The sequence below is a fragment of the Canis lupus genome, chromosome 27 (assembly GCF_011100685.1).
Source record: "Canis lupus familiaris isolate Mischka breed German Shepherd chromosome 27, alternate assembly UU_Cfam_GSD_1.0, whole genome shotgun sequence".
NCBI lineage: Eukaryota > Metazoa > Chordata > Mammalia > Carnivora > Canidae > Canis > Canis lupus.
This window is the reverse complement of record NC_049248.1, coordinates 28,009,217-28,033,813: the sequence shown is the minus strand read 5'-3', so window position 1 is coordinate 28,033,813 and position 24,597 is coordinate 28,009,217. Positions and strand designations below refer to the sequence as shown.

Genomic DNA, 24,597 nt, shown 5'->3' with positions numbered 1-24,597 from the left:
GCCATTGTGGCCAACTATTCCTCACGCATGTATAACATGATGCCATTACTGGGACTTTCCATTCTCTTCTTCAAATGATTTATGCTCAGATAACTGCATGGTTCCTTCCTTCCTTCAGCTTTTTAAGGCTTTATTCAAATTTCATCTGCTCAATGACTCTTGCCATGACTATCATATTTAAAATTACATTTCCCATGCCATCCTCCCTAATTCCCAGACTTTGAATCTTCTTTACCCTACTCTGATTTTTCCAGAGCGGTTACCTAACAACCAATGAAGTTATTTTATTTATTGTTTGCTTTCTTGCTTCCCCAACACACACTTTTGTATGTAAGGGATTTATCTTTCTGTTAATTCACTGAGGTCTAGAAAAGTGCTTGCCACATAGTAGGACTCAATTACTCTTAGAGAAGACTATCCTTTAAGAGCAAAGGTTGGGGATCCCTGGGTGGCGCAGCGGTTTAGCACCTGCCTTTGGCCCAGGGCACGATCCTGGAGACCTGGGATCGAATCCCACGTCGGGCTCCCGGTGCATGGAGCCTGCTTCTCCCTCTGCCTATGTCTCTGCCCCTCTCTCTCTCTCTCTCTCTCTCTCTGTATGACTATCATAAATAAATTAAAAAAAAGAAAAAAGAAGTTTTAAGAGCAAGGGTCTACCTGAATATGTTAGTAGTTTTGGAGGATCGTGGTGGTGTGTATAACACTGGAGCATGTTCTTCCTTGTTTTACTTTATCTGCATTTTTCTAAATTTGCATAAATATGAAATAGTTTTTTTATGAAAGGGGAAAATTTAAAACTCTATATCAATATTACACTTAGGGAGAAAGCGTAGAAGCTATGAAATCAACTGGATGTTATTTCTCCAAATATATTCAACTTCTCTGTCTATGAACCTTATAATTTTCTGTTATTGTTGTTTTTCCAGAAACTGCTCTTCAGCCAATCTGTCTTCCCCAGAGAGATGATAAATTTGAAGCAGGGATTCTTTGTATGACCAGTGGATGGTGCAAGATCTCAGAGAGTAAGAGACATCAAAAGGATATAATAATAGCTCTTCTAGATTTCTTTGCCCATGAAAAGCAGGAATTAAAAAAAAAAGAAAAGCAGGAATTTTATTGGCCATGAGTAATACATTTACCCTATTTTGGTTTTGTTTTCTCCGCCCGAGAAAACTGTATGATCCAATGAGAATTTCTGTTGTCTTCCCCATAAAAATGACTATACTTAAGGCTCTACATAAAAATTCTCCTGCAGCCCATTTTGGTTAGGTGTGTCAGAAAAAGAAAACCAATGGTAACTATGACAGATGAAAAAGAATATAGTAAAGGGATAATCAGTAAATAGTAATAATCATAAGCTTGCTTGTCTTTAATATTGTGATTTTTTTTACAATAAAGAATTTCATAAAATACTACTTTATTGACTAAAGTTTTCTCTCTTAGGGAAACTTCAAGTATATGATCAGAAAAGATACAGTTGCCTATGTTACCTTTAAAAATCTACCAATTTTTATAAAATGTCATATATCTGATTTTAGGAAAGAATATAATTCACACCTTAAAAAGTGACTTCCACGTTGTGATTAATCATATTTGAAGTAGTTTTATACTTGTAGTGTTCTTACTGATTTGTTTCAGTGACGACAACTGTTGACTGTTGACTAACAATTGACTAACTGTTGACTAACTGATCAGTCTGTCTCCATAGCATCAGAATATTCAAACATCCTATAAGTTTTCATTCCACTTTCATTCCTTTTGTTGTTTTTTTTGTGTGTGTGTGTGATTTTTTTTTAAAAGCCTTTAATGCAGAATGCAATGCTTACACAGAATTTGACCAAAGATGGCATAGCTATAGTAATTGTTGGGTAAAACATGTGAATGACCTCCCAAGACTGACACAGCAACTTACAAAGAAGACTGATCCTCACAAGATAGAGAGTGGAATGAGAGACCAATTTGGGAAAGGCAGGAGTTTTAAGTTTTAGATGGAGAAGATAATATTCTTGGAAAGACATTTTCTTTTTTAAACTGGAGGAGCAAGGAGTCTTTATTCTTCCCCAACAAGTAGCTTGAAACTACTATGGGAAGCTCCCTAAAATTATCTGTTGGAAGAAGTTTTGACTTTTGTTCTAGGGATGGAGGGAGAAAGGGGTGGTGATAACAGGACAAGCACCAGAAAGAGTTTCAAAGGGAGGAGATAGAAATGTTTAATGATGCCACTTTATAAATTGGAACACAGGTAGATTAAGGATGCTTTATCTTATCTGCATCCTTGAGAAATAATCATTTTTTGGATTAAGGACTCAAATTCTATGCCTTTTTGAAGAGGGTTTAGTCTGACACAGGATTGACACATTTTCTCAAAAAAACACATTATTATGAAGGATTTTTAAATTGATTTTATTTTTTTAAGATTTTATTTATTTATTCATGAGAGAGAGAGAGAGAGAGAGAGGCAGACACACAGGCAGAGGGAGAAGAAGCAGGCTCCATTCAGGGAGCCTGATGAGGGACTTGATCCCAGGACCCGAGATTACACCCTGAGCTGAAGGCAGACACTCAACTGCTGAGCCACCCTGAAGCATCCCTATTGTGAAGGAGTTTTAAAGAAAGGATCCTAAAATTATGGGTTCTTTATCCTCTAGTCTGAGAGCCAACAGTCCTTTACATATAGCCCCTGGGACAAAATTAGGCTTCCATTCTATTCTCAGAGTCTTCAGCCATTCATGAACTTTGGGACTCTATTCACTGGTGCTATAGGCTTAGATATGACCCAGTCTCTTATAGCGATTATAGATGGCAAACTATAGTAGAAGTCTGTATCTGTAAATTCCTCCTCTTCCTTCCATTGGTTTGGAATGTACATGGTTGTTCCCCCCAATTAAGTAGGGGCAAGAGAGAAATTGTTAGCTTGACAAGATTGCAGGCAATAATTAGAAGGAGGTTACATATGGGCAAAAGGACTATACCTTGAAACTAATGTGAAGAGATAAAAAGGACAAAATATATATATAGACAGTAACCAGTGGGCATGTATACCTCTACTACTTCTCTCTTTGAGATAAGTGCTGTTGTGTGTGGGCCTGCTAAAACATTTTAAATTTGTGAATATTTTCAAGTTCTTTTCTTTTTCTGTTCTATAAAAGGGAGACTCTGGAAGTCCATTTGTTTGTAGAAGAGACAGTGGAATCTGGGTCCTTGCTGGGATAAGTTCCTGGAGAGCTGGTTGGACTAGAGATTGGATTTCTTTAAGAAAAAAACATAGAAGGGCATCTCTGGGCATTTTCTCCAAGGTGTTTGAGTTGATGGATTTTATGACTCAGAACATATGCACAGGTAGATGTAATTTCTGCGAACTCATTCTTCCTCCTTTCATTCATGATCAAATCAAAAATTGATCATGTTTATTTCAAGGGTAGTTACTCTGATATGTTGCAGATATAACAGAACTAAGCTCTAAAAGCACGAATGTGTCTGGTTTTCAATTCCTAATCCAATGTATACGAACTTAAATCCCTAAAATCATGTGAACCGATATCTTTATTTCCATCTATCTATCTATCTATCTATCTATCTATCCTGATTTTATTTATTTATTCATGAGAGATTCAGAGAGAGAGGCAGAGACATAGGCAGAAGGAGAAGCAGGCTCCCTGTGGGGAGCCCAATGTGGAAGTGGATCCCAGGACTCTGGGATCACACCCTGAACTGAAGGCAGACAGATGCTCAACCACTGAGCTACCCAGGTGCCCCACTATCTTTCTTTTTTTTTTTTTTTTCCCAATATCTTTCAACTTAACTTGAACTCAACTTGGACATAACCTAAAGCTTCAAGTTTATTTTCGTGTAGATTTTCATGAAATATGGATCATCTTTTTGTATTTGTAAGGTTTAAAAAATAACCTTTGAGAAAGGATTCTTTCTTCATTCATCCAGTTGACATATCTTTTTCTTCTATGCTAGTTTAGAGCACTTAAAATAAATTACTCCTCTCCCATTTCTCTCGTATACCTTTGGTAATTTTATTTGGCAACAGTGGGAAAAACAAGAGAGGCTTTGGAGAGTTATTTTTGTTTTGCAGCACTAAAAATCTAAAAATCTAGATTAGGAAAACAAATGTGAGCCTAGAGATGCTAAACCCATCCTCAAGGAAATTTCCTACTAGTTGGAAAGACAAAGGAGTAAATTGACCATTGTGACAAAAGGTGAAGTGCGGTTGTGCCCTGAGAGCTGTCAGAGCAACTAGGAGAGATCTGAGGGGCTCAGTTCCGAGGGACCAGAAGGTTTGCCAAGCAAGGGGGCAGTCACTGCAGAGTAGAGAGTTGTGAAGTTACGTGACTTACAAGAACAAGCAGTTTGGTACAAGAACCAATTTCTTCAAGGTCAGGGCCCAGAGCATCAGAACATAGTGTTCTCTCCATCCCACCAGCCCTCCCTCATTGTAGTCCAAGATCAGCCACCTCACCGATGATTTGAGAGGCACCACTGTCACTGGTCCAACTGACCACCAGAGCTACCTCTGGCTAGGGCAGGCTCTCTACTCCCTCTCATTTAGGTGTTAGAGTGAAAGTGTCCTGTTCATTGTCATTACTGCGCAGGGAAATTCTCTCCTGGTAGCAATTCTATTCAGTTTTCATCACCTGGAAGAGAAGGTTAAAAAGATTAACAAGCCCTGAACAAAGGTTAATGATAACAGTATTTTCAAAGGGCAGTGAAATCAGCCAGTAACAATTAATTCTACAGTCAAGTGAATAGCAGAATGGGATGGTTTATTTAAATGCTTCCTAAACATCATCTAAGCTTCTCATCCCATAGTTGCCTATTTTTTCCTCGCTTCCAACAATTAAAATGTGACACTGGAATCTGAAATTTCTGAGTGCATGATAGAGACTTGCCATGTCATTGCTAAAATTTGTGTCTTTTTACTTTAGTGTTTTTATACAAAGGTATTTTATTATAACCCAGGGTTTCCCAGTGAGAGACGGAGGGAAAAGCCATAGTAGTTCCATATACTATAAATTTGAAGCCTCAGTGTGACTCATGATTTCAAAAAACTGGATAAAGAAATGTTAAATCTGAAGAACTCGGATAAAGAAAAGAACATTATGATTTAAAATTTTTCTCAGCAAAGTCTGAGGTCATAGCATCTAAAAACATGCATTCCCATAAATATAAATTACATAGCTTCAAGCTAACTGTACCATATGTCTTGAAATTCTGTTCATAGCTGAGGTAAATAATCAGCTTTTTTCTACATTTTGAGAGCTTGTGAATCTCAAGGAATAGTGTTATTTGGAGAAAATGGGAAAATTCATTATCCCCATTCCAAAGAAGGCAGCTGTTCTCATAATTGGTATGTATCCAAGGTAGGAATGATTCTTGGGATCCCCCCAAAATCAAGCCATTTAAGGGGTTATATTTTGGCAATTTTATCTAGTATCTATTTCTCAAGCTGATTGACATAAAAGTCTATAAATTTCATCTGATATTTTCTGGTTAGCAAGTATTTGCTGACTGGTATTTCTGATACCCACTAATACAGATCGTCAACACATGAAGTATTAAGACTGGAGCTTACCTGAATTGATGTATTCAAATATCCAACATTAACAGCATCTGGTAGTGGATTGTTATGGGAATTTAGTGATTAATCTTTTCCTACTTATTTCTGTAATAATGGTAATATTTTGTTAAGTGTTGCCTAGAAAGTAGAAAATAGCTCATGATCTATAAGCTTCAGTGTTTTTAAATTTTTTCTACATAACTTGTACCCTCTATGGCTAAAGATCTCTTTAAGCTTTAGAAATAAATTTTGCAAGTATTTCACTTCCTCAAGTGTCGTAAATTAATTTTAAACCTTGTACGAGCATTGAAAGGTATGCAAAGGTAGATCACAGTTCTATGAGTTATTATCTGGAAAGAAGAAAGAACTGGACAAAAAGAGCCATACTATAAAACAAGATCAAATAAGCTTTATAATCCACATTGCTCAGGTATAGGGTGATCTTATGGGAAATAGAGAGACTAATTCCTGTTACAGTCGTTTGTGCAGTGTATTTATCATATGGCTGCAAGAGATTGAGAATATGAAATGTGTTAGTGAAGGGGGTAGTATTGACTCAGGCATTGAAGGATAGTTACAATTTTGAAGCTCATAAAGTCTTTTGTAGCTCTAGTATCTAAGAGATTGCAAAAAAGATCATCCAGGCAGGGGGAATTACATGTAAGCACTTCAAGGGAGGTAGAGATATTATGGTTGCTCAGAGAGTGTGTGTCACAGACCTGCTGGAGAGCAATATTAGCATAAATAAGAAGTGGTGTAGCAGCGGACAATGAAGAGAAAACTTCTGGTTAGGTCTTAATTGTAGAACACCTTAAATTCCATGAGAAGCAGCTTAGTTTTTTGCCATAAGCAATGGGAAGCTAAAATGGTGGCAAGATTATAATTTATAAAATGAATGTGCAATGACTGTAAATGTTTGTTTTAAGTATAGAGGGGGAATGGTATGGCTTAATTGAAGCCCCATATTTAAATGGCTTAAAAGTCTAAGTTGACTTTCTGTGTATCAACCTAGTAGTAATATAATACCAATAAGGTGTTTGCCATATTTGATTAAACTTTTAGAAAAATAGCATCTAGAACAAGAGGGAGAGTTCTGTTTTATTAGAGTTCTGGGTAGCGGGAGTGGGAAGGTTCTCCAGGTATAATCTTTAGAGTGGGACATCGATAAGCTGGAAATTATCTGAAGGACAGTAGCTAACATGGAAAGAAATTTGAAACAATATCTTGGGAGATATGATAGAAGGAACCAGGAGTGGTTTTGATCCAAAGACTTGAGAGGAGGAAGGAATTTACCTGAGGAGCCACTATAGAAACAGAATTGGACTTGTTCTAATGAAGTGCAGAGCTGAGAATAAGGGTAGATATTAGGAGGAAGCAGATTTCAATCCAAATAAAGTAGTTTCTAACTTGAGAGATCTCTAAGACTTAATGGCCTTCCTCAGAAGTAATGAATTTCCTTTATAAGTAGGTATTTGAGAAGAGCATGGGTGGCTATGGGTGAAGTTATAGAAAGCTTTGATACATTGGGTTAAGGGACATGCAGATGACAGCCAGTTTATCCTCAAACACAGAGAACCTGCCATTCAACTTAGACAATGAAGTATTGAAGAGATTTCTGCAAGATAGCCTTTCAAGGCAAAAGGGGGTATTATAAGTGTTAGATATTACATTAAGTCAAAATGAGGTCAGATAAAATGCCATTGGATATGGCAGTTCAAAATTTAGTAGCTAATTCAGTAGAATTGCAGGATCAGGAGCTATATTCATAATTGAGTAAGTTATTGTTGAAGACTTGGTATCTTTCCTTCACCAAGTAGTCAAAACATTTTTATCAAAACTTTAAGATGTGTTAGGCACTGTTGTACGTGCTAGAAACATAGCAATGAATGAAACAGTTGAAATGATTCCTTTGTGGTGCAAGATGGAAAATGGAGAGTGGGGATAATACAAATAATTTTATAAACAATAGTAGGAAGTGGTAAGTGCTATGCAGAAAAACACAAGAAAGATGGATGGTGGTGCAATATTAGGGAAGGTGGTCAGGGAAAACCTCACTAGAAAGATGATATTTGAACAAACACTTGAATAAGATGAGGGAGAGAATCCTATGGGTCATCTTGGGAAGAAACATTCTTTGCAGAAGGGATGTCATGTGTGAGAGAGGAAAACTTTTGGTATATTTGGGGAACAGGTTGATCAGAGTGCTAGAGCTGAGTGGTGGGGCTGTGGGGAGGGGGCGGTCATGGGTAGTATGATCAGACTTACAGGACCTAAGAGGGATGTTGGATTTTACTGTAAGATGTGTAGCTAGCAGAGGATGTTGAGCAGACAAAGAACATGATCTAACACATTTAAAAAGGATCACTTTGGGTGTCGTAATGGAAATAGACATTAGAAGCGCATGGGTGGATCAGTGGTTGCCTTTGATTCAGGTCGTGATCCAGGGGTCTTGGGATCAAGTTCCACATCAGACTCCCCATAACGAGCCTGCTTCTCCCTCTGCCCATGTCTCTGCCTCTCTCTCTCTCTCTCTCTCTCTGTGTCTCTCATGAATAAATAAATAAAATCTTAAAAAAAAAGAAAAGAAAAGAAAATAGACATCAGATGGGAAAGACCCAAGAGCTGAAAGACCAGTTACTGCAATAGTCCAAGTGACCATGTTTGCAACCATGGTGAAGTGTGGTGAAACCACAGGATTTGATAGTAAATTGAAAATGTGGATCGTAAGAGAGAGAGACTTATTATTAACGTGAGAGTATTTGACCTGTTGGAGGGATGGAGCTGCTATTGTTTTCAATGAGTTAACAGTGAAGGGAAAGATGAAAATGGGACTTGGCTTTTGGGTAGTAGGACAGGGTTCAAGAGAAGCAGGATTTTTTAATTTTGTTTGGCGGGGGATGAGTTAGGATTGTGCTTATGAGGGGAAGAGAGAGTAAGGGATGTGAGTCAAGAGAAATGCATAAAAACATGAAGGAAGTTTCATCAGAACACAACAAATAAAGAAGGTTTAGCTTTTTTTAATTTTTATTTTATTATTTTACTTTTTAATTAATTAATTTATTTTTATTTTTTTAGAAGGTTTAGCTTTGAAAATGAATATTGCTTTCCTGGAAAAGCAACAAAAAAATTTCAGGTTACCTATAGAAAGTTAAATAAATTTATAGTAAATGTCTTTCTATTACTTATAAGGTTTTAGTTGCTTCAAGTTTAGAGGAGGAGGTCGAGATTAAATAGCTAAGATTTATAATAGCATGTAAGGACTAAAATAAAGTTGTAAAATTCATTATTATTTTATGTATCTGTAACTGAATAAAAAATACCCAAGATTGGGAGATTGCCATATAAAGATAGGACACCAAGGGCTATACCTTCAGTGTAAAGCTAAATAAGGCACAGGCCCACTCACTTGGAAAGTTACATGCCTCAACCTTGACATTGGGTGTAGGGAGGAAGGGGCAAAAATTCTCTGAGAATTTGAATCATAAGCTAATACTTATGCAGGTCTATAATCTAAAATTTCCACCACCAGTATAGTTTGAAACACCCCAGGCAGAAAAATTAAGTAGCATGCAGTTGATAGTGCTCCTAGGTGACTGGCCCAAGATAATTCTTTTATGGAAGAATCGTTTCCATGTAAGTCTAACAGAATCGTAAGTAATTGTAATTAATTGTAATTAAAAGTAATTGTAAGTAAGACCCTTCTGATTTTAGAACCTTCAAATGTGGGGGGGGGGCCGGAATGTGCTTTAGAAATGTAATAAGATATGGAGTCAACTTCCGTACTTAGTGATTTCTCCATTATGCTAAGGAGCCTTGAGAATGGTAGAAGGATTAATTCCAGATGGAGTTAATTAGTGGTAAGGTAGAGACGGATAACGTGAAGAAGGAAGAAGTTATACAGTTTCTCCAAGCCTATCTTTATTCTGCTAGGAGGTAGCTAGATTCTTAGACATGGCAGATGCAGGACACTCAGTGGTGTCCCTCCTTTCAGGCCCATGGGAGACATTGCATTTCTTAGGGACTAGAACAGTTCCTGGCATGCAATAATGCTCAATAAATATTTGATTAGGTAAATCAGTGCTTAATTTTGGTACCCCTCTCTCACTTAGCTTGACTAGACTTCAGAATCCTTTTTAACACAGCAGTCACCAACAATAAATCAGGTGATTTGAAATCTGTTTTCTATCTGAGACAGAGATTTTGAGGTAGCAAATTTGTCGAACAGGAGAAGGTTTACCTTTGGGGCCATAAAGTCCAAAGTATATTTCCCATTATGTGTGAGGTGTGATGAGTCTTTTAATAGCATGACAGTTTTCTTATTTGGCGTAGGAGGGAGTAATTTCTCCCTGCCCACTTCAGAGGGGATAACACATCTCAAGAAAGATGGTAAGTGTGGAGTCCTTTTTCAATTGAAGTGTCTTTAAAAAAAAGTGAGCTTTATAATATTTTATACAGCTTATTGCTCTCTGAATTGAAGTGCTTTAAGAGTGATTTTTTAATAATATTTTAGGCAGCCTCTTTTTACATCGATGTTCAAGATGATGGACTTAAGAAAGCAAAGCAGGGAGTTTCTGGTGAAAGGAGATATTTAGTAAGTGATATTGCATTTGGTTTTTAAAAACTGGGCATTAAAACATTGGGTAACTCCTGCAGTCCTGAACATTATTATTTAGAGGGCAGTGAGACTGTTAAGAGGTCTAAGGTGGTTGATAGAGACTGTCAAGTTCTAGAAATTTGTTCTGACAGGTTAGATTCCAGGCCAGACTGCTTTGCACTTGGATGAATGTGAGACAGGGAAGACGCTGAGGATTTATGGTCTGCTGGGGTTTCTTTAATAACATGAATTTATGTAGGAAAATAAAGGCAGAGTTATGTGTTAAATCATGTAAGACTTCTTTCGGAATGTTTAGACATGTTTCTAAAGTTGTTAGTAAAAGGTCTACAGCTGACCTTTCTGGGAGGTAGAGACAGGACATTGCAACCGCAGGGACTGTGACCCAGGCTGACCTTGGAGGATGTGGCTGGTTGGCATTAACGTATGCAGCACGGTCAATCCATAATTCATGATCCATAATTCAACTTCTGGGTGAACATTATGAATTTTCCATTAGACTATTAACTTAGAACGAAGAGATGAATCTTAGATTCTTCAATTTGTAGATCAAAATTCTAGCATTTTATAACTGAATGAAAGTCAAAGGGTGGTTTCTGTCAATTCTCTAATCAACTCCTCTGTTTGTTGGATAAATGGCGGCAATTTGAGCATAAACAAATTATTCTCACTCACATTAAGGATTTCCATTGCCTTTTATCTTCTAATAGCCTTTAAAATTTTGTTATTGGTGAGTTATGAGCTAAAGCCCAGATACTAGATCTTATTTGTCACACTTGATTGTGCCATTTATTGTACTTTCTCTGCCTTCCCCTATCTAGCTTATGTATGTGGGAAATAATGGTACCAGAAGATAAAATTATCCTGATAAAATTTAGAAGCTTAGACATACAAAATCAAGTTGGATGGGACCATGACTATATATCTTTACAATCAAGCAGTGGTGTGCCTATTAATACGTATGCTACATGTATTGTTACTTGTCATGTTAGAGTACCTAAACAACCAAAGATGTGCAAAGGGACCTGAATCGAATTTGTGCCCATAAGACATCTTATCTACTGTCCCTTTCTTGATGGGGTGAGTGTGGGTGGTGGGAGAAAAACCGATGATCAGCATATTTACTGAGATTTCTCTATTCCTTTCTCAAGTTCAGTGACAGTTTTGAATGACACTGGTCTCAGAACTATATAAAAACAGGGCATCCCAGGTGGCTCAACAGTTTAGTGCTGCCTTCAGCCCAGGGCCTGATCCTGGAGACCCAGGATCGAGTCCCATGTCGGGCTCCCTGCATGGAGCCTACTTCTCCCTCTGCCTGTGTCTCTGCCTCTCTGTCTCTGTCTCTCTCTCTCTATCACTCATGAATAAATAAATAAAATCTTTGAAAAATAGAATAAAAAAGTCTCTGCTGTAATGAAATTACACTTCAATGAATTAACTAAAGATGTACCATAAAGTAGGAAATGACCTAGCATAGGAAATGTGGTGATTCAGAAAAGGTAAGTTCTTAGTTCAGTGGGTATTTGGGAAGTTTTTTTTTTTTTTTTTTAAGATTATTTATTTATTTATTCACGATAGACATAGAGAGAGAGAGAGGCAGAGACACAGGCAGAGGGAGAAGCAGGCTCTATGCTGGGAGCCCGACGCGGGATTCGATCTGGGGACTCCAGGATCGCGCCCTGGACCAAAGGCAGGCACCAAACCGCCAAGCCACCCAGGGATCCCTGGGAAGTTTTTAAGAACTGGACTTTGAGTCAGGCCCTAAAGGATGAGTAGAATTCAGACATGTGAGACTGAGTTTGAGAAAGCAAATGGAATATAAAACCATTGACAGAGAGTGTGGAAAAATAAAAGTAACCACTAAAGAGTTTGGTGTGTTGAGAACAGAGTTCTTGGAAGATAATATTAGGAAAATAAATAGAAGTTTCTGCCATTTTAATTCTATTTCTATTTCATTTCCTTTTAAGGTAAGGTCTGTGGAGGCATATTGCCCTCACCGTTGCTGAAGAGACCAATGAAGCCATAGTTACATTTGTTTCTAAGATAGAAAACAGCGACAGCAGCTTTGAGCTGACCTTTACTGCTGCACAGAAGAACTCAGAAGCAGGTGTCTCAAATATTTAATTCTCTGACATTTTTATTCGTATGGGGGTAAGGAAGAGGGAATGTCTCCAACCATTCACTTTGAAGACCCCGACACTTCCACAGGTTCAGGCTGTGGGAGTGTGGCCGTATTGGTGGAAGGAGGGACAATTCACTCTGCTAATTATCCTGACTTGTAGCCCACAAATGTAAGGTGTCATTGGTTCATTCGTGCTCCAGAGAAACACTTTATCAGGGTAAGCAACTAGGGAAGCTCTTCACTTCCTCAAGAGCTTAGCTGTGTTGGTTAGGCAGAGTTAGTCCATCTGGACTAGGAAACGGCCACTATGACCAGGAACTTCTATTTGCCATATATTTGTGAATCTAAATATGGATCTACATGGGTTGTTGGAAACATTTCAGCAGTTTAAGACAGTGCAATGAAAAGTACCCCACACCACCACCCTGGGCACCTGGGTGGCTCAGTGGTTGAGGGTCTGCCTTTGGCTCAGGGCATGATCCAAGGGTCCTGGGTTTAAGTCCTGCATCAGGTTCCCCGCAGGGAGCCTGCTTCTGCCTCTGCCTGTGTCTCTGCTTCTCTCTGTGTGTCTCTCATGAGTAAATAAATAAAATCTTAAAAAAAAAAAAAAAAAAAGTATGCTCTCTTCTTTTCTAACTCCCATCCTGCCTCCTGGTGGCAAACACTCGTAAGTATCTCGAGTATCCCTAGAGAGAAATGCTGAGCCCTTATGAACTTGCAGATATTTATATGGCTTCACAGTGCATTTTCTATTTAAAAATATCCCAAAGATCTTTCCAAATGAGTCCACAGAGCTTGTTTTAACAACTGCATAAAAATTATATTGTGATATTCCATAATTTCTGAAGCCAATTCCCTATTAACAGACATTTAGTGGATTTCCAGCCTTTGCCCATACCGACAGTGCTAGTACAATCCTGTGTCAGTGTTTTGGGGCACATGTGGATGTATGTAATTCCCAGAGGTGGACTTTCTGTGTCAAAGGGTTTGTACATTTAAACCTCATGGTCATTGCCAAATTGCTCTCCAAAGAGGCTGCAATTACTTACACTTCTATCAGTGGAATACGAGGGGGTAACTAAGGGCCTGTTCATGTGCAGAGGGAAGCTTTTAAAGTTTATCTCTTCTATTCCTTGACTACTTCTCTGGTTATGTTTCTAATTTGTACAGTTGGAATTTGAAGGTTTTATTACTGAATTTAGCCAAAACTGTATTTATGATTTACGGTGATCCAGAAAAGGAGCCTGAGTTAGGTGGGTAACATTCCATTTGAAAAGCACGAGAGCAGTTACAACACAGACTGGCTTCCTGTGGTGCCACAAAGTCAAAGGGGAATAAGGATTTCTTATTCTGGAAACTTATGTGTCAGAAAACCTTGGCTTTAACCCATGAGCCAATAATGGATTCGCCAGTAAGGTTTTTAACAGAAACATGCAAAATTTGGAGAATGTTTCAGAATATTTGGAGGATGAACTTTTCCCACAGTAACACTGAGTACGTTTTTGGCAGTTATTTAAGGTAACTTTTTTTTTTTTTGACACCTTTCTGTGTTAATTTCTTCAATTGCTGATATTTTTATGTCCAAGAAAAGTAACCAAAAGAAGAAACCAAAGCTATAATTTCTGCTTAAATCTTAAAAGTTAATTTTTGTTTTTTGGGTTTTTAAAAAAGATTTTATTTATTTATTCATGAGATGCACAGAGAGGCAAAGACATAGGCAGAGGGAGAAGCAGGCTCCCCATGGGGAGTCCTATGTGGGGTTCAATCTCAGGACTGTGGGATCATGACCTGAGCCAAAGGCAGATGCTCAGCCACTGAGCCACCCAGGGGCCCCAAAAGTTAATTTTTGGAACTAAAACTTCAAATATACTTTCAGTTTTGACCTACCAATTTATTAAGTCTAAAAAATCATCCCTTCCACTTGTGTCATTATTTCCTTAATACACACTATTTGTCCCTTAGCTAAATGTTAGTGTGGGTTGAAGACCAGGAACATAGGTTGGCCGGGAATGTTTGTTTAGATATTCAAGGCAGGTTAGTGGAGGCATAATCGCCTCATCCAGCAGAATGGGACCTGTGTTGGGTAGGCTTTAGGTGAAGCAGATTTTGGGTGTTCCTTATTCACATAAAATATAGCCTTGTTCTCTTTGGAAGGAGGAATACCAAGTTTGGGATTTTCTTTAACTCGCCTCTTCTCATTGCGTGTATTAATCATTGAAGTTTCTATGCATACTAAAGCTCAGATGTCTTTTTCCTATCGTAGGGTGTTCTTGTGTGCGATAAAATTACAATACGTAGTATCTTGAAACTAGTTTAATTGCCACATGAAATGGAAAAGTGTGCCTACAAACCAAAGTTGAAGAAAACTAGAATTGTTGGAAAAAAAATTAAACAGATAGTGTTTTACCTCTGTTTTCTGATTTTTTTAAAAAACGTATAACTGTAAATCAAACTTCCCTAAAACTTTCATGGCTAAACTCTGTGGAATCTTGAACCCTACTCCAATATTCAGTCCTAGTAACATGCTGGGTGATTCATTTTAAAAGTGATGGTGATAATAACTTTCAGGGCTTCGAGGCTGGATTCACCTTTTTGCTCTCATGTGTGTATAAGCACTTGCACAGTAGTGATTTTTGCTTGTGAAATAGTTATACAGAAGATCACTTAGCCATGTGTACCTGAAATTAGGGTGCTTGAATCACCTTGATGGCAAAATAAAAAAAAATTCAGATTCCTTCACCCCACCCTGATGGGACCCAGGAATCTGTGCTTTCACAAGAACCTCAGGTGATGCCAAGAAGCTACATCCACTAAATGATCAAAAAAGACTCTACACACCCTATATGGAAAGTAGATAATTTAGATGAGAGAATGTAATTCAGAAATGAGATTGACTGTTTTGGGATGTTTCAGGGTTTTGAAGGACTAATAGTTTTCTAGTCATTCTAGAAAACAAAGCAACCTTACTTAGACAAAAGGAATATCACCTGCAAAGACCCTACTGTGGAAGAGAATGGTTGATGTACAAAAAGCTGAAAATAATTCAACATTGTTCAAGTTTTGGAGGGAATGAAAAAGGCAACTGTTAGATCATGATGGATTCAGGGCATTCAATTTTCTGTACCAGAGTGCTAGGATAGCTAGCTAATATTTATCGATTACTTGCTCTGTACCAGGTATCAGCTATACATTTCTCATGCATTATGACATTTATTCCTCCTTACAAATGTAAGAGGTTTATATATTGCTCTCCTTTTCACAGATAAGGGACGAGAGATTGAGTAGCATTTCTCAAAGATGCAAGGCTGCTAAGAGGTGGAGCCATGATTCAAACCTTGGTAGTAATGTGGAATATAGAGATTAGGGGTAAATTTCCATGCAGGGAGTGTAGTAAAGAAGTCATTGTGAGAATTTATTTTAGATCTATTCCCTAATCAGATATATTCTGGCAAAGGTAATATATGAAGGAGAAAAATTCCAACATGATTTTTGGATGCTTGTGTGAGTGGAAAATGGATGGTAGAGCCACTAAATGATACCGAGAAGCATGACAAGACCATCTTCATTGTTGAAATCATTTGGCTCCATTTGAGACAAGTGGGGTTTTATGAGCTTGTGGGAGATCCAGATGTAGAGATCTAGCAATCTTAGTTCTAGAATTCAGAAAAGAGACTTAAAGAGAGAAATGTGGAAGCCCTATATATACAAATGAATAGTAATAAGTTTATAAACAGCATCTTGTAGAATATTTTTCAGGCTGAAGGATAGGATCTTAGAAAAAAGACTGAAATTGAGAAGAGATGGCCATAGATGATGTATCAGGAAGATCAACAGAGTGATTTCATGAAGCCAAGGAAGGAAAAAATCCTTAAGAGTCAGATACATGAGGAATATTGAAAAATATATAATAAATCATATCTATGGAACTTGGCATTTAGCATTGGAAAGATAGTATTAGTGAAATTGACATTAGAGTGGTTTTATGATTGACCAGGGTAAGCAAGTAAGGTCAGCGGGTGTAGACTACTTTAAATATTTTCAGTTGAAAACAAAATGTTTCCTCTATAAACTTTCTAAAGCAAGTTGGATCAATATCACTTCCCAAAATCAATCCTGTAAGAGCTATTCCATATGGTGAGTTGATGGTCATGTAGTTACAATCTGTTTAATCTTTCTTTCTTGAAAAGCCTCATTTTACATTGATATAACTCCACAGTGAAGAAGAATGAATTTTATATTTAGATCCATGAAACTTCCAGAATCTTGTTTGGGTTTGTGTATAGAATCACAAAATAGAGGGAAGAAGAAATAAACTTTATGATTGGAAGAAAGGGGTAGAGAGAGCAATCCTTTGTCGTCATCTATACCTGTGAAACTTAATATTTAAAATATCTTCCTAGACTCCATATTTAATATGATTACACATTTTCAAGCAAAAAGAGAAAACAAAAGTTTTTGTTTTGTTTCACTTTAGCACACAAATTTTAACTTGTAATCTGAAGTATCTGGTCAAAACTATGATCTTTCATTGTTCTATATCCATGTATTGAATATGGTCTAGCTGATGGGCTGTAGTAGAAAGTGGTACAGGGAGTTTTAATAGGAGAAAATGTCTGCCTCTTACGGGGAAGCCAGTCTCCATGGAGAAAAGAACAGTGAGCTAAGTCCAGTGATAATACACACAAGAGAAAGGCATTAGGATGTCTGAGTGCATTTGGCATGTTTGAAGATGGTAAATGGTTTCATACCATAAGAGAGAGGAAACAAAGATATATAATGAAGAACCTTGCATGCTCTGTTAACTAGCAAAAATTTCCTACTAGAATATAAGTTCCATGAGGGCCAAGATTTTTGTCTGTTCTGTTCACTGATAATCACCTATATCTAGAACAGTGTGTGGCAATATCAGGCACTAAAATATTTATTAAATGGATAAGTATTATTCTATAGACCAATAATTAAAAACTCAATTGCTGGGGCACCTGGGTGGCTCAGTGGCTGAGCATCTGCCTTTGGCTCAGGTCATGGTCCCGGGTCCTGGGATCAAGTCTCTTATCAGGCTCCCTGTGGGGAGTCTGCTTCCCCTCTGCCTGTGTCTCTGCCTCTCTCCGTGTGTCTCTCAGAAATAAATAAATAAAATCTTGAAAAAAAAAAGTGCTTCAGCTAAACAATTGCGTCATCTATGCAAGCTTATTTTTTCCCCCAAGGTTTTATTTATTTATTCCTGAGAGACACACGGAGAGAGGCAGAGACACAGACAGAGACACAGGCAGGCTCCCCACAGGGAGCCCTATGCGGGACTTGATCTCAGGACCCGGGATCATGACCTGAGCCAAAGGCAGATGCTCAACCACTGGGCCACCCAGACACTCCTGGGCAAGCTTTTAAAAACAGATTCCTCAGAAGTGGGGTCTTGGGAGTTGATATCTTTATAAAGCTCATCTGGTATTTTTGAATTACTACTGTTGGCTATTGCAAGCCATTGGGGGAGGCATGTGTTCTTCTTCTTTTTTTTTTTTTTAACATTTTTAAAAATTTAAATTCAATTTGTCAACATGTAGTATAACACCCAGTGGTCATCCCATCGAATACATGTGTTCTTTATAATTTCAGATGGATCGGTCATTAATTTTATCTTCTTTGCTATAGGCATCTGTGGCATCCCTCCAGTTAGTTTCCAGTGGCTTTCCGGAAGAATTATAAATGGGGAAGAAGCCTGTCCCCACTGCTGGCCATGGCAAGTGGGTGTGAGGTTCCTAGGTAGTCACCAGTGTAGAGGGGCCATCCTCAGTCCCACTTGGATTCTGACAGCAGCCCACTGTGTGCAATCGTGAGTAAAATGGATGATGTTTTAATAAAGTGTTTAGCACTTATATTTATAGACTGTGCCTAGGACATAAGTATATAATTGTCTAACTAGTGAAGTCATCCAGACTAATTCCAAAGGAAGAATCTTTCAGTAATTTTCTACATAGCAATCTAACCTCTATTTAAACAATGTCAGTGTGCGAAATGTTCATCAAACCTTGAAATTGCTCATCCCATTTATGGCAATCTCTGATTATTTTATTGAGCTCAAGTCTGCTTCTCTGGGGATGCCTGGGTGGCTCAGCAGTTGAGTGTCTGCCTTTGGCTCAAGGTGTGGTCCTGGAATCTCGGGATTGAGTCTCACATCGGGCTCCCCAAGGGGAGCCTGGTTCTCCCTCTGCCTCTCTCTCTCTGTGTATCTCATGAATAAATAAATAAAATCTCTAAACAAACAAGTCTGCTTCTCTGTAGCAGAAATCTATTGTTCTAAGTTTACTGGAGTTCCAGAAAACAAGAAGTGAATCTGTTTCTTCTTCCACATATAGTATTTCCTACATGTGAAATTGTCCTTTAATTTCATCTTTAAGCTAAAAATTGATCGTTCTGTTTGTCAGTAATTCCAGATGCAGTGCAACTTCCTCTGGATTTCGTGTTGTCTTTCTTAAAAAATGGTTGAAAACTGTGGAGAGCACAATAGGATAATCTACCACCTTTAGTCACTAGTGAACTAAAATTTTTAGTTCACTAAAGATGTTTCAAATTATGTTTGAATATTTTGAAATGTTTTCAATTTATGAATTATGCCATGATATGAAAATGCACAAAATATATATGTGGTCTAAAGAATATTAAATGTGTGTGTATATCCCTGCCATTCAGTTTAGGGAAGGGTCTTTACGCTTCTTAAGACCCTTCAATGTCCTTGCCATAAGGTAGACATTGTATCTAGGCTAGATTTTGTATTTATGATATCTTTCCTTTCTTTATTTTAATTATCTGTGAATCCCTAAAACTTGTATATTGTTTGATTTTTCTTGATTTTGATAACATAAAAAATTGTAGTTATAATTTTTTCTGTGACGTGCTCTCACCCTCATGATATATAGATAAACCATATGACTATGTGTAACTGTAATTCATTCATGTGCAGTCCAGACTACCTAAATCAGTCACCTGTTGGTGAGTTCTGGATGCTGATTTTTTTTTTTTAACTCCTCAGATGATTCCAATGTACAGTCATGACCAAGAACCACTTCCTGTCTATCTGACTCCAACTTGACCACTGCCCTGCTTGCTCACGGTGGGTCAGCCCCCTTGCTCAAACACACACTCCACTTGCTCCTGTCCCAGGGTGTTTGTGATCATTGTTCCCTCTGCCACTCAGGATACCAGGTTACACTTAGCATGCCATGGAAGGCTCCTCTTGGCTCTAAGTATCATAGACTTTCCTTGATGATCTAACCAGTTTTGAGGAGTACTCATCTGTTATTTTGTAGAAGGTTCCTCAGTTGAAGTTTGTCTGATATTTCCTCATGGTTTTACTGGGATTAGGGTGGAGGAGGAAAGCCACAGGGGTAATATGCCATTCTCAGTGTATCATCCCACAAGTATACATTATCAGCATGATTTATCACTGATGGTATTAACTTTGAGCACCAGCTGTAGTAGTATTTGACAAGTGTCTCCATCCTAAAGTCATACTTTCCTCCTTCCCACACTTACTCTTTGGAAGCAAGTCACTTAGGGTAGATGGCACTTGAGACATTGGGTATTAAGGTCCACCTCCTTGAGTGGAGAGTATCTACATAAATAGTTGGAAATTTTTCTGTATGGGAGATACGGCTCTTCTTCTCTATTTATTTGCTAAATAATTTGTTTAAATCAGTATGGACTCAGGGGTATTTATTTTAAAACACTGCATAACACTACATAAAATACTAAAGTTCTTTTGCTTAGATTCTTCCAGCTTTGGCCAGGGTCCGCTTTTTCAGGGTGGCCTCTTATCTTTCATGTGTGCCCATTTGTGACACTATGAAATGCTCCAGGTTGATCTTACACATTCCCTGATCAGACCTGGAATCAGTCATTTCTCCAGTGAGCCCTGGTTTATTTTATGGGAGAATGGTATAAGAAATTAAGATCTAAGTGGCAGGTGTACCAGTTGCTACTAGGGTTTTATCATGCTAGGTTCTCTCAGTGGACAGAGCTAGAAAATATAGCCATGCACACGAGCCCATTTTATAAACAAAGCTTTCTTTCTGTACCTACATTAAGTTAAACGTGACTTTATGTGAATGTTTCTAACTCAAATACCACATCATTTATTCTAGGCCTTCCTCCCTTGGAGATGCCAATTTTATAGTGATTCTATCAGAATTCATGTTTATGTACCATGGAAAAGAAGCCTCGACCATAGCTGATTAATTAGTAAAAATTAATGTGTTGGAGAAGACAAATATTAGTATTGAAGCTTGAAGCACGGAAGTTTTGGCAGATTCCCTTGTCAAATAGCATAGTCTATTCTTGAATTTATGTGATTCAAGACCCTGTGGCTGGATATAGATCATAGTGGGGCACCTGGGTGGCTCAGTGGTTGAGCTCAGGTCGTGATCCCAGGTCCTGGGATCGAGTCCTGATCAACTTCCCACAGGGAGCCTGCTTCTCCCTCTGCCTATGTCTCTGCCTCTCTCTCTGTCTCTCATGAAGTAAAAAAAAAAAAAAAAAAAAAAGGCGGGTGGAATACCTGGGTGGCTCAGTGGTTGAGTATCTGCCTTCGGCTCAGGGCATGATCCTGGAATTCTGGGATCAAGTCCCACATCGGGTTGCTGCATGGAGCCTGATTCCCCCTCTGCCTGTGTCTCTGCCTCTCTCTTTGTGTCTCATGAATACATTAATAAAATCTTAAAAAAAAAAAAAAAGATTCAGACCATAGCAAAACCATTCTTCATAAGGTGGATATTCAACTTGATGAGTCAGTTAAGATTAATAAACACAATCAGCTGTAAATGTTTGTGAACCATTTAAGTTGACCACAAAAGGAATTTGTTTGAAATTTCATCAGTGATTTCTTGATTTTTTAAAAAGACTTTTATAATCTTATTACTTATGGGAAAAGGCAGTTAAATAAAGTTATCAAGAATCTAAACTACGCTTTCCATTTCGTGAATCCAGCCTTCCTCTTTAGAAGTGATGAGTATTAAGAATGTTTTTTTTTTTTTAAAGAATGTTTTAATTACTGATTTTCCACTAACATTTAGGCACACAGGCATATATTTTATAGTATTTGTATATACCATATATATTATTTCATGATTTTTTGCACAAAACATAATGCTTTCTATTTATAGCAATACAGAAAATATCTGTGTGCCTCATTTTCTCTTTACTTTTCGTGGTTGCCTAACTTCTTTCACTAGAAAAATGGTTTTTTTTGGAACTCTTCCTTGTAGTGTATGACTCTTTATGCCAGATGTGTTTGATAGGCTGGAGTAACAAAAGCAGTGTGCCACTCATGCCCTGCCTTTGTGGGAACTCAGCAGCTGATTCCTCCATGGACTTGTTTCTCTTGGCCTCTTCTTCGTTGACCTAGTAGACGTCCAGGGTTCCATCCCCCTTTGAAAGGGGCTTCTACATAGCCAAAGCCATTGAGAAGGGAAGTTTGACAAGTGGCATATGCCAGCTGGGGAGATATGCCAAGTCTGGGAGCAGAGAGAGACCTCTTTTTGCTGAAGGTCCCCAGATGCCAGGCTAGCTGACATGGTTGGGTAGCACGCTAATGGTGTTCAACACTGTGCCACCTTCCATGGCTTGCCTGGAACTGGCTGCCCTTAATACTAGTTTTCAAACGTAACATATGCCAGAATCACCTGGAGGGGTTCTGAATCTGTAAGTCTTATCTGGGGCCTGAGGATTCGTGTTTGCAATAAGTTCCCAGGTAATGTTCCACACTTAGGGAAAATTGGTGTTCTTCTTTTGCTGAGTCCACACAGATCTCTGTGCTCATTTGGGATTTTTAACTTACTTCGGGGGACTAAATTCACTTTGCAATTATACATTAGAATCTTTCTGTCCCAAACCTAATTTTTTTCAATTTCAGCCACTTTTTTTGTCTGTAATTGAGCAGTGATTCTTTTTTTCTCCCAAAGCAGAAGTGGCACATGTCCCATTGTTGGATGGGGGATAAGACCCTAAGGATACAAGGAATGGAACTTGGTTATGAACAAGGGGCAAGAGAGTATGGGGAAAACTATAAATTGCCACTTTGAGCTATTATCCCACTGTTGAAAAAACTCAGGCTTTGTTGCCTCATCACATGTATGTTGCTCTGTCACATGCTTTTTACACAGTATTTTCTGCCAAATTAAAGGATATTTGCTGACTGTCTACATAAGACTTCACTAGAAATTGTGATCTCTATTATCAACTATACCGTGATTTTTATTATTTCATTTTATTGTGCACACCATCCCCTACACAGAGAAGTAGAGTGGCCTTAAGAAATAAGTTTCCTTCCTACCAAGTAATAATTTAGAGGGTGACTTTGAAAATAAAGTTTAATCCTTCTGTTAGAGTGCATAGCAGATAATAACAGCAATAATGGCTACCATTATGGAATCATTACCATCTGCAAGGTACTTGCCAAGCACTTTACCTGAGTAGGCTTCCTTAATAAAGGCACATTGAAACACATGAATAAGTCAGACTCCTCACGCAAAGAATTGAAATGAGCATGGTTATGACTAGAAAGAAGATGCCTATGTGTGTTAAGAAACTTCTCCTATGAATATAGTGCACTGAAAAATAATTTCAGTAGCTTTACTTTTCCTAAGGAAACAGTTTTGAAAAAGTTAAGGAATCTCCAAGCTGAAGTGAGAGAATATTTATGACAGTTGAGGGACTCTCCTTAGATATTGCTTCAGCTGGAAATCTTGATGTGGCACATAAATGGATGTTGATTTCAGGCTTTTTTTTTTTAACATCCTTTTGAAATATGTCAAGAGTGTGCAAATTTTTAAAAAAGATTTTATTTATTTATTCATGAGAGACACACACACACACAGAGAGAGAGAGAGAGACAGGCAGAGACAGAAGCAGAAGGAGAAGCAGGCTCCATGTAGGGAGCCTGATATGGGACTCGATCCTGGGACTCCAGGATCACACCCTGGGCTGAAGGCAAGTGCTAAACCTCTGAGCCACCCAGGGATCCCTGAGTGTGTGCAGATTTTAGATGTATAGTTAGAGGATGCACACAGGGAACACCCAAAGAACTAGTGCCCACATCACAAAACAAAATAGTGCCAACACCCAGCAGTCCTTTATGTCTCATATATTCAGAAGTATCACCATAGGTGAGTCTTACCTGTTTTGTGAGCTGACACTCTTTTTAAACCTCTGTTCCATTGATTCTGGTGATTTGATAAAAGATGATACAATTTGAGATGTATTCCATAAGACAATGTTTGGATACTTTTAACTGTAAAACATAGGCCAGAAGCTACTTCATTATGAATGTAGGGTTTTTTTCATGTATTCTTTAAAAAAAAAAAAAGATTTTATTTATTTATTTGAGAGAGAGAGTAAGCATGAGCATGGGTAGGGGCAGAGGGAGAGAGATAAGCAGTCTCTCTACTGAGCTGGGACCCTGATGTGGGGCTCGATCCCAAGACCTTGAGATCATGACCTGAGCTGAAGTCAGCTACTAGTTGACTGAGCCACCCAGGCACCCCTTTTTTTTCATGTATTCTTAACATTACTGTGAAATTAAACTGTACTTTTTCTTTTTTCCTTCTTTTTTAAAAAATTTTTTAATGGAGTTCAATTTGCCAACATATAGCATAACACCCAGTGCTCATCCCACCAAGTGCCCCCTTCAGTGTCTTCTTAACTTAAAACTAGTCTTTGGTGATATTTGGTAGGGGATCCAAAAGAAGGATCTTTTGGCCAAAAGAAGGGGGCAATACATAATTAGGAACTCTTTAGATAGATTAGGATATGTGGTGTACCTTCCCAGCAAGGAGATCACACAAAGGCACCAGACAGGGGAGTGTTTGGGACATCTGGCTGAACTAAACTTAGTGCATGTTGGTAGAGCCACATGGGGTTAGATCAAATGGTGAAAAATGTCTCTTCATGTCAAACTTTTGTCATTGTTCTTTCTCCAGGAAAAATAATCCACTCTTCTGGACCATTGTTGCTGGGGACCATGATAGAACCCTGAAGGAACCAACTGAGCAGGTGAGAAATGTTTTTAAGGACAATTCTGCTTGTATTCTAAGTGTCATCACATGCTGGGGAATACCTTTAGCTAAATTATATAATTAGTATTTCATCTCCTAATGTCCCTTTATACTTACTATTTATACCAACATTTAAAGATTCAGTCTGAGATCAGAGTTTAATCAGATAATTAAGTGCGGTAGGTCAGGAAGTACAAGTTCAGGTCTGTATACCCAGGTCCACATAGCCTGGTTTCTCCAGAACTGTCAGTCC

At 38.1% G+C, this 24,597-nt stretch overlaps 1 protein-coding gene across 1 annotated transcript in view; it reads left to right on the top strand.

The window, feature by feature from the left end:
* Positions 1-24,597, top strand: part of OVCH1 (ovochymase 1) — a 52,798-nt gene that overhangs the window by 5,782 nt on the left and 22,419 nt on the right. Inside the window, 15 exon segments of the mRNA XM_038577916.1 lie at positions 927-1,022; positions 1,709-1,731; positions 3,150-3,339; positions 5,269-5,356; positions 11,000-11,148; positions 12,146-12,181; positions 12,184-12,285; positions 12,387-12,517; positions 13,471-13,520; positions 13,522-13,550; positions 14,770-14,828; positions 14,830-14,904; positions 15,061-15,100; positions 17,914-18,130; positions 24,270-24,342. Of these exon segments, the coding sequence (XP_038433844.1) occupies positions 927-1,022; positions 1,709-1,731; positions 3,150-3,339; positions 5,269-5,356; positions 11,000-11,148; positions 12,146-12,181; positions 12,184-12,285; positions 12,387-12,517; positions 13,471-13,520; positions 13,522-13,550; positions 14,770-14,828; positions 14,830-14,904; positions 15,061-15,100; positions 17,914-18,130; positions 24,270-24,342 (1,358 nt within the window).